Below are 10,302 nucleotides of genomic sequence, written 5' to 3'. Positions count from 1 at the left end.
TATTAGTGAGTGGATGGATAATTGTTAAGTGATTTGAAATGAAAAGTGATATGACTGTAAGTAAGATGTTATTTTCATAAACTAAGTAGTTTTATGAAATAACTAATAGAACAGTTTTGTTACTTGAAAAAAATTACCCCAAAATAAGAAAATCCATTTTAATGTTTGAATAGTTTAATTTTTCTAAATAAATATTTCTTACCTTAAATATTTTTAAGTTAACATGATAAATATTCTATGTGACACAAATAATTAAATTCATGATTTCCTTTCATTTAAACATAAAGAAGAAATCTCTTTGTTCTATACAGCAAATGGAAATCTTTTCTGAAGTTTCGTGCACTGTAAGAATGTCGACATTATTAACCTTAATGTTTTAGAGAAAAAAATTAGGATCAAAACACTGTGTAGTCAATCTAGAGGTTGAGTAGAATGGTACAATGAACTGCCTGCTTTAAAAAGATAAAGACCTGCAAGAATAAGATGCAGGTTCCAGAATGAGAAAACTGTGTATCAGAGCCCAAACAAAATGGGGGCATGTGGTGGGGGGTTGACTTGGGAGGACACCTAATGATTGAGTACTGTGGTGTTCTATATCTGAAAGAATAAAGTTAAAAAAGTCAACCTCAAATGCAAATGCTTTATTCTGGTGGATCAGCTAGTCAGCATTGCCCAACCACAAATCCAGCTTCCCAAAATTAAGCAGCCTCCCAAGTAAGGTTTTTAAAAAAGCCCAAAACTTCTAAAAAATATATTGTGATTCTTTACACTAGGAAGCTTTACATCTTCTATCTCTTCCCCCTTTATAAAACTGAAAATAAAACAATGGATCTTCATTTTTATGTCTGGGATCTCAAATTTGGCTCTGAATGTGTTTCAAATCTCATTAATTACAATGTTGGCCCCACGAGATCAGTTGCTGATGCAAGGAACATTGTTTGCACTCAAAATAATTTGAACAAGGGCAAAGAAGCATTTTATTTACCTGTGTAAACATTAAGAGGAAAATAAAACAGAGATGGTTCAGGTGGCTGCTGAGATGTTTTAATGGTAATTGATTTGATTACTTAAGCTTTAAGGTTACCATGTATAGGGACAGTCATGTTTTCGCTTTGTATATTTGTTGGATAACATTCTTGTAAAGATAACTGACATTAACTTGGCAAGTTCTGAACTAATACCTTTTAGCATTTTATTCTTTGCATATACTACAACCAAATTGTTCTGAATTCCATAATGTACTGTGCAGATCTATGATTTATTTATTTTTTAAATATCAGAAAATATACCATTACACAAAGGACTCTTCCATATAACAAATCTGGGTAACATACAATCAAATGAATAAATTACAGCAGTAGAGAGCAAACAGTCTGTCTTGTTTTCTTTTACTTTTCCTTTCTCTTTAGGAAATAGCAAATTAAACCATGGCTATTTGTGGTCTTGTATTATAAGAACACATGTGGTCATACATTTTCATGCTATTAACAAATTTGTTGATTCAATGAGTAGAAAGTAAAGTCCATGGTAAAGATGGCTTAATGCTTTTCATGGGGAGGGTCATCTGTTAGGTATAGCCACAGACTAAAAAATTTCATTCTGAGATCTAAGGTGCCCATTGGCTGTCTTTAAATGGACATTAAAGAGCAAAGTTAAGTAGCCCTGGTTACATTTAAGAATCACTTGGAGCTTAAAAATACAGATGCCTGGATCCATCCCCAAGGTTCTGATTTAGTTAGCCTGATTTATTCCAGTGAGGTCCCAGACAAACAAAAATGAACAACAGTAACAAAAAAATAAATCATCCTAAGGCAATTCTATGTTCCACAACTGAGAACCATAGTTAGAGAATTCCAACACCAGAGTAAGGATAATAACTAATTTGTTTGTAGATAACAGTACAAAGCCCACTCTTAGTTTTCAGTGGAAACCTTACTTTATTCCAGGTATGGGCAGTAAGCATGGATCAGCAAGCAGCTGCCAGGAACTCACTCCATGACAGCATTCCCTAAGCAGTGCCTTGTAGGGAATGTTCAATGGGTGATGGAGCCCTGAATGATAATAGTTTTTTGGGTTAAAGCCAATGAAAGCCGATATTTGAACAACAAATTACATAAAGCTAACCTGAAGGTAGAGACTGTAAACAGTGGAAACCCTATGCACATTTGAGCATTTTGAGGAATAGTTCAAAAGAGAGAGGCTCACTGGCTCAGTGTTACTCCTTCTAGATCTTCAGAGTCTATGGATGCCATGTCCCCACCACCAAAACACTGTAGATCACTGTAGAAAAAGAAGGGAACATTTTAAATTAAGAAATGGCAAATAACTTCTCTTGGAAATTAATCAGCTTAAGGTCTTGTGATTTTTTAAATTCTTTATTCTCACTTCTATTGGCTGATTTTTGTCTTTTTAGTAACAGCACTTGTACTTTTTAAATATCTTTATTATAATGTCAGTCTTCTATTGTTTTGCTCATCTTCTTTTGCTATCATATTCCATGGCTTCATCTAATCCTGTTTTTTTTTTTTTTATTCTTCCAATTCTTTTTTTCATTTTCCTTAACAGCAGTATAGCAGGTCCTTTCTCTTCATTCCCCCCTCCCCCAAGTTTTTGATTTATGTTTGGTTGCCAACCCCTTTTCTGATTCTTTCTCTCATTTTTTCTAACCTTCTGTTGATGTTTTATTCCTATGACTTGATGTTCATGTCCACATAAGCCCATTTCTTTCCATTCCATCTCATCTTCATATGAATTTTTATAATCCTACTACTAAAAGCGTAAAGCTGTGAGGAATAGGAGTAGAAAGGTACACTTTTTCCCATTTGAATCGATTTCGTCTTCCCTTCCTTAGTTATTTAATGTCCATTCATCTTTCCTCATGTTTCTTGCCTGCCTAAACCCCACCTGCACCCCTCTTCTCTGTCACTCTGTTTGATGCCCATCTATTCCTTCTAACCCAACTAGTACTGTTTGATTTTACACCCAGGGACTTCTGCAGACAGAAGTATGGCGTTCTATCGGGAACCAGTTTGTGTCCGTTTCAGAAACTTTTGCGCATTTACTGAAATGGGATGGGATTAGGGGCTTGGATTCAGAAATATTCTCTGGCAGCCTTTCTACTGTAACACAGCTTTGCACACCATCGAGTTTGGAGAGTGGCTGGGGCGTACGTATTCTGCTGAACATGGACAGGGGTGTCTTTAAAGGCCTTCTATGGCCCTTCCCACCCCAGAAGTCAGGATAAGTAGACACCACCCGTCGAGGCTGGAAAACCAGGCCAGGCAGGGATGACTGGGGCCTTTTTGTGCAGCTGATCTGGCAGGGGAGCTGGTGCTTGGTGCGCCACGGGGCTCTGGGCGTGGAGTGGCAGGGGTAAAGCAGCACTGAGGCCCCGGGAGTCACTGGGCCATCTGTGGGAGGCAGGCCCAAGGCCGGGCGCTCCCTTGGGGCGCAGGGCGCGGTCCCAGGAGCTAGGCGACGCCACCCCAACGGCGCCAATGACCTGAGGCGCAGTCACTCCCCCGGAGGGTAAGCGAGTTGCTCTGAGTTGCTCTGCCAGAAGGTCGAGGGAACAGCGCGTGCACCCCTCACCCGCTAGCCCTTAGGGAACAGGGCGGGGGCGACACCCCAGGGAGGAGGCTAAGGGCGGCCGAGATCACTGCTGGGTACGGGCACCGGGTCACAGACAGGAGAGCAGGAAGGAAGAGGAGGCTTGGGTGGGGGGCGTCTCCCAGGGCGGCCGGGACTGAAGGTCTGTCAGTGTACTCGGCCGGCGCCCCGAAGTCTGGGGCCGCCGCGGTTCCAGCTCTGCCGGCTCCTGCCAGAAACTCCAGGCCGCACTTTCCCCTCCTCCCGGCGCCTTCTCTCCAGTGAGGAGCCGAGCGCGGGCGGCGCGGGGGGAGGGGCGGCGGCGGAGAGAACAGCCAGTTGTTTAAAATCCTTCTAGAGCAGTTTCTAATTCCCCCCTTGCGCCGGGGTTCGGAGGGGGGAGGGGGGAAGGAGAGCGGGAGGAGGGAGGAGAGCTGTGAGGGAAGGAGGGAGGGAACCCAGGAGGGAGGGAAGGAGGGAGGAGACTGCCGCTTAGGCTGTAGCTGCCGCCGCGCGCTTCGGAAGGCCGGAGGGAGGGGGAGGCCTGTCAGTCTTGCGCGTTGCCTGGGCGAAGGGGGCGGAGCTTTGGCGTGGAGCGGCCAATAGTGGGGGTGGCTGCGTGGGTCGCCATGGGGACGGGGCTGTTCCCGAGGAGGCTGTGATGGGTTGACAGGTGCGTGACAGTGGGAGCTGCTCTCGGCACAAGCATGTACGGCAAAGGCAAGAGTAACAGCAGCGCCGTCCCGTCCGACAGCCAGGCCCGGGAGAAGTAAGTGTCTCCGCTTCTCACCCACCTCCGCCTGCACACGCGCGCACACACATGCACGCACTCGCGCACTCTCTTGGAGACACACAGATACACAGACACTCTCCGCCCGGGGAGAGCCGGGGATGGGCTGGCCGGGGGAGGGGTACGCGAGCTGGGGGCATGCGGTGCGGGGAGCGGCCGTCTCCCTAGAGGTGCTTTCGTGGGGCGGAGGCCGTGGGGGCTGTCGGTGGGAGGGAGGGAGTGTTTTTGGGGGGCGGCGGCAGTGCTGGTGGCGGGGAGAGAAACTTGTTTAGGTGATTGAGGGAAATAACCCAAGGGTTCATCTCCCCACAAAGTAACTTTAGAGCTAGGGTCCGAGGTTGCGGGGACCCGGAGAGCCGCCGGAGGTCGCGGGGAGGGTGGGAGGTCGCAGCTGCGTTAGGAGGCGATCGTGGGTGTTTAGAGGGGCGGGCTAGGGTCTGGCGGACAGAGCGAGGGGCACCGCAGCGGGGGCTCGGGCGCCGGGGCTCGGTGCCGGGCTAGGCGAGGGCGGCGGTGCCGGTTGCACGGCGGGCGGAAGCCAGGCGTGGAGCGGCCGAGCGGGGCCCCGCAGGGCGCGGAGACGCGCGCGGGGCGCGGAGGGCGTGTGCGGGCGTGGGTCGGGTGGGCGTGGGGACTTTCCCCAGCCAGCGGAGGGACGCGGTGCTCCCAGCTCCCTGCACCTCGCGGGGCGGGGACGGTGGGCGCCAGGGGCGCCGCTTAAGTTTAGGGGTCTGAGAGGGACCGAGTTCCTGGGGAGGGAAAGTGTGCTGGTGAGAAGCGGGATCTGCTGGGGCAAGCTGGCGTTTCTGCCTCTCGCAGCCGACTTAAAGCTGCTGCAGCGGTGACTGGAGAACTTTTTAGGGGAGACTTGCTGCTTTCTAAATATCTGGGGGCTGTGGTTTCCCCGGCGGAGGTCTTGGGGTCCTTGGAGGGGGTGTTATGTGAGCTGCGGCGACCGGTGCAAGGAGGATTTTCTGCAGTGGGGAGGGAGCAGTGGTCCGAAAAGGATTTTAGGGAAGAGAGAAGCGCAGACATTGGAAGGAGTTGTATGGTTAGGGTTATGCAGAGATACAGGTGTTAACTTCGGAGGGAGCCCAGAGGAGGCTAGCGAGAAAAGAGCCCTCCGGGCCGGGATGCCACCGTCACGGCACACTGCGAAGCAAGGCTGTTTGCTGCTATTCTTATGCACTTGTAACGGTGATTTGGTGGTTACTAAAAATGAGAGCGAATAGTGACTGTGACCACTGGGGAAAAACCCGTCTTTTTTGTGCAGCGGATCCGTGATTCCCAGACACCACCTCCACTCCAATGGTGAGGTTTACCTTGTCATTGAACGTGCTCTCCCTTTCCGAGGGTGTTTAGATTGTGGAAAAGTCTGAGAGCATCTCCCAATAGCTACCTTGCTTACCTTGCACACTGAAATAGCCGCTTAAATAAAAACCGAATTCGCGAGTTTCCCTCTTTGCTTTAGGCAGATATTATATAGTCTCCTGAAAGTTTCTTGTGCCCTAGGGATGAGAACATTTCCTAATCTTCGAGTTGGCAGCAACACACAATTCCCATTGGATTTGGGGGTGGCAGATCTTGATGTAGCAAAACAACAACTGAAAATTAACGGAGAGCTGCTGGTTGTTGTTGTTGTTGCTGCTGATGTTTGTTTTCCCCAGAGGTATTTTCTGAGGAGCTACACTCAGGATCTTATTGCTGTGACAAGGAATGCGTAAAAGACAGCATCATAGCCTGGTTGAGAAACAGCAGTTATTAGAATCAAAGTTTTGAAATAACAGTCTGATTTGTATATATTGATCATTTAGTTGTAATATACCTGATAAAATAAAAACAGAGGAGAATGTTTGAATGATTACAGAGCATTTGGATTTCATGTTATTGAGAGTGAACGAATTGAAAGGTGTTGAGATATAGCCTTATTTATTTTGAGGATGGTTGGATTTGAGAATAAAGGTAATTTAAATCTTAGTTGCACTTTCAGGAATGGCTGAATCTAATCTTTATCCTGTAAGTTTGTTTAAAAAATTAGTACCTGAGATAGTTAATGAGAAAGTTAGACCTGGGGTATCTGGACCTTTGTAGCTCTAATTCTGTGATTCTTTCATGAAAACAAATAATTGACACTTTTGCTGTCAGTTCTACCAAACTGAACACCAAGTAACATCTACTTTTGTAAGCAAAGTAGTGAGAGTTCTGCTAGATGGTGCTATTTGATTTAAAGATATTTCTTCCATTCATTGTAATTGGCATCAGAAATCCTGGACTGGCTTGCCTTATGAACTAAAATATAGGTGAAGAGGCCACTTTTGGAAAATTGACAAGGACTCTTGTGAGTTAATTGTTGCATTAATTTCTAGGTGAATGTTGTTGTTTGAATCCAAGACAAATATTAAAGAAGATCCTATTTTAAAGAATAAACTTAGTTTCATTTTGGTGGGAGAGGGGATCTGATTGCTCTGTTTTTTTCCTTTATGTTTACTTGGGACTTTAATGGCATTATTCTACAGCAATGTACTAACTTCTGAAGATAGGAATCTTGAAGTTGTCTTTAAAATGGATCACCAGATTTAAACAAAAAAATTTTAAGGTAGCAGATTAAAAAGGTACTTGAGTGAACAATTCTCTTTTAGTTAAGCAAATTAGAAGTGTTCTGATCTTAAACATCACAGAAATAATTTTTCAGTAATAAATATATAAATTTTTACTTTGCTTTAATAAAAACATTCTGAAACATGAGTAATTATGAGCAATAGCATGCACATAAAATATATATATTGGTTTTATAATCTATCAAGAAATGTGTTTTCTAACAAGTTTATAGTGGGTAGGTGACAAATGCTTACCTATATAATTATATGTTTACTTTCTTTCATTAAGAAGTTACCATTGGAATACTTGAACTTAACTTGTAGGTTTTTCACAGTTTTTAAAAATTTAAATATATAGTTCTGAACAAAAAAAAGTCATAGGGGATATAGTTAGTAATATGATAATAACCATGTATGGTGACAGATGATTACTAGACTTATGGAGTATCACTGCATAAAGTATATAAATGTCTAATCACTGTGTTGTACACCTGAAGCAAATATTGTATGTGAACTATAATTAAAAAATAACTTAAAATAATTAAAAAGTAAACTTAAAAATGGCCAATCAGGTTAATTACTTATTTTATTGTTTTAAAAAAAGACAGATCAAGTCTATACAAAGGTTGGGATTAGGTTTAATTATAGAGGGTATGATTGCAAATCCCAGGAGGGAGGTGGGATGTTTGTGGAGAAATTTAAATTCTGAGCCTGTTAGGTCATTTCTCCCTTTAGCAGGCTATTTTTGTAGCACTCACAATTATAATTAGGTAATAATATAATTGGTTGTTTAATGTCTAGCCTCCTCTAAGATGTAAGTTCCTTGAGGGCAAGGGATGATACTTCTAATTTCTTCTATGAGATATCCTTGATATTAAGGATAATGCCTTTATATGTCAAAAGCACCAAATAAATATTTGAATAAATGAATGTTAGACTCAAATGAATTTTTTAAATGTGGAAAAAAAACCTTTTGACTTTCAAAGTGACCTCCAAAATAAGGACTTCGAAAGTTTGAGTCCCATATTCTGTATAGCATATTTGTGTTTCAAAAATAGCCAATAACAACAAAAAGTAATTTTTGTTATTCTATATGTCATTTACTGTGTTCAGTGCTTCATTCATATTTTCTCTAATTCTCCCCAAAATTCTGAAAGATAGTAATTTTTTCCTCCATTAAAGAAATAAGAAAAGTAACTTGCCCAGGAATGCCTTGCTAGCTGAATTTCTAACAAAGATTTCTTTAAGTTTAGAACCTGTGGTTGAAACCAAAAGATACATTTTTTCTTTCTGTGTATCAGATTGCCTTCCTAATCTAGGGTAGGATGCTACAGATTTAGGGAATTGTATTGCGTAATCAGATGTAAGAGATCTTAAAGATTTGATCAGATATGCAATCTTAACCATTGGCTAACCCTGATGCTTATACCCTGCATTTCCGTGGATGGCAGATGTGTGTGTGGTGTGAAGGCAAAGAAATTTTACAGGTGAAAGTTGGAAGCCTAGGTAATGAAGACTTTTATTTATTCAGATTTTTTCTTCTAGAAATTTTGTTTGATCACTTAAGTCTTAAAATCAGACATTGTAGTTTTGAACAATTCCTATATGAGATACTACTGAGCTTCAAGCCGTACTGCCACAGAAGAATAACTGCTAACCTATGAATTGCTGGGTAGTGGTACTACTTTTTAATTAAACTAATTTGATCCTCTAAAGTTATGTAATAGCACAGAAAGGTGAATCTCTTATAAAGCAAAGTTGAACATATATGCATGCATGCCAGACAGTGACATTACATGAAGTAAACTAGTCAGAAACTGCAGAAACCAAGCTGCATTTTACCTGGGGCTCTAAAAAGTAACTTGGGCTTTTAAATTATGAACCTTTTAGCTGAATACATCAAGAAATAAATGTTATATATATGCCCATGTGGTTACAGAAAAGAACATATACTATTCCATATAGACCCTGGCTGGGTAGCTCAGTTGGTTAGAACATCCCCTCAATATGCCAAGTTTGCGAGTTCAGTCCCTGGTCAGAGCACGTAACAAGAATCAATCAAAGAATGCATAAATAAGTGGAACAACAAAATCAATGTTTCTCTGTCTTCCTGTCTCTAAAATCAATCGATACTCCTCCACATAAAATAAAGATTATTGGATTATTATTTGTCAGCATCAATTTATTGCCCCTGTATACTAGTCACTCCCCCACAACAAATTATAAACACTCCTTTTTTCCTTTCTCAAAGAAATAAAGTTAAACGAGTGAAATAATACTAATCTGTTTAGAAACTTGATTGACAAGAAGTTAACACAATTCAAGATTTCTAAAACTAATGAAGGAATACCATAATGGGAATGAAATTTTCTATAAGATATTAAATTGACTGTCCCCTTCCTAATCTTTGGGATGTTTCCTACAAAATGCTGAACAGCTCTTATCTAATATCTCATCTTGGCTGTGCGAGTTTTTCTTTGGATTGCTCTCTTTTCTGTTATTTTAGATGTATCCTCTCTCTCCAAATCAGTTTTCAAAGGAACAAACCTGAAGAAGAGAAAATGTATAAGATGTTAAATTTTAGCATTCTTTATCCAGATAATTTATCTTGACTCTTAGAAAAAGTGTTAATATTGTAATATATTTTTTCAGTTGTGGAAGGAAAAAATGAAAAGTTTATTCCCATAATTTAAAGCCAGTTTGCCCTGTAAACCCAACTCCAGATAAAAAGAATCATTAAATTTCAGTTGCTCTATAGTAGTGGACCAAATGTGTCTTTTATCTGCAGTTACTACTAGAAAAGGAAATTAATTTGTTTTAAAATTAAAAAATACACTTTGGGCCAGGGGTTGGACTACATATAGGTTGTAGTTTATTAACATTTCATCCCAACAGTTTAGAATTGGTAGTAAAATTTGGGGGAAAAAAACAGTATGAATTTAGAATCTTTTTTTTTTTTTCTGTAGGGATCACAATGGCTACATTAATGTTGGTACATAGCATTGGGGATTAATGTACTGGATTTAAAAGATATGGTTGTGGGCTGGGAGTATATAGCTTAAAAATATGTATTGAAGATAATTATAATTTTGTTGTGGGGTACTTAGGAATATTCTCCACTATTGTGTACATTCGTGCTTTTATACTGGATGGGAATGATATGAAATGTTTGCATGCTAGTTACATGTTGGTTAGTAATGTGTGAGCCTTTGCAAACATGCTCAAGTATTATATTAATTGATAACATTGTCTCCCCAAGGAAGGATTTAAAGTAGCATTACGGTACTAGAATAAGATATATTAGTTAATATCTGAAGAGAGTTTGGA

At 41.3% G+C, this 10,302-nt stretch overlaps 1 protein-coding gene across 7 annotated transcripts in view; it reads left to right on the top strand.

Moving 5' to 3' along the window:
• The first annotated feature begins 4,168 nt into the window (after positions 1–4,168).
• Positions 4,169–10,302, top strand: part of SSBP2 (single stranded DNA binding protein 2) — a 251,897-nt gene continuing 245,763 nt past the window's right edge. For 2 of the 7 annotated variants that reach the window (XM_036020485.1, XM_036020486.1), the window contains exon 1: positions 4,206–4,357. In XM_036020485.1, coding sequence (XP_035876378.1) covers positions 4,296–4,357 — 62 coding nt within the window. In that variant the 5' untranslated portion in view covers positions 4,206–4,295. Of the gene's footprint in view, positions 4,358–10,302 lie in introns of all 7 variants that reach the window. The other 5 variants (XM_028508482.2, XM_028508444.2, XM_028508452.2 and 2 more) reach the window with 5 other exon arrangements.

Source organism: Phyllostomus discolor, chromosome 3 (genome assembly GCF_004126475.2).
Source record: "Phyllostomus discolor isolate MPI-MPIP mPhyDis1 chromosome 3, mPhyDis1.pri.v3, whole genome shotgun sequence".
NCBI classification, from domain to species: domain Eukaryota; kingdom Metazoa; phylum Chordata; class Mammalia; order Chiroptera; family Phyllostomidae; genus Phyllostomus; species Phyllostomus discolor.
The sequence above is the reverse complement of the archived record's forward strand: the minus strand, read 5'-3'. Positions and strand labels throughout refer to the sequence as shown.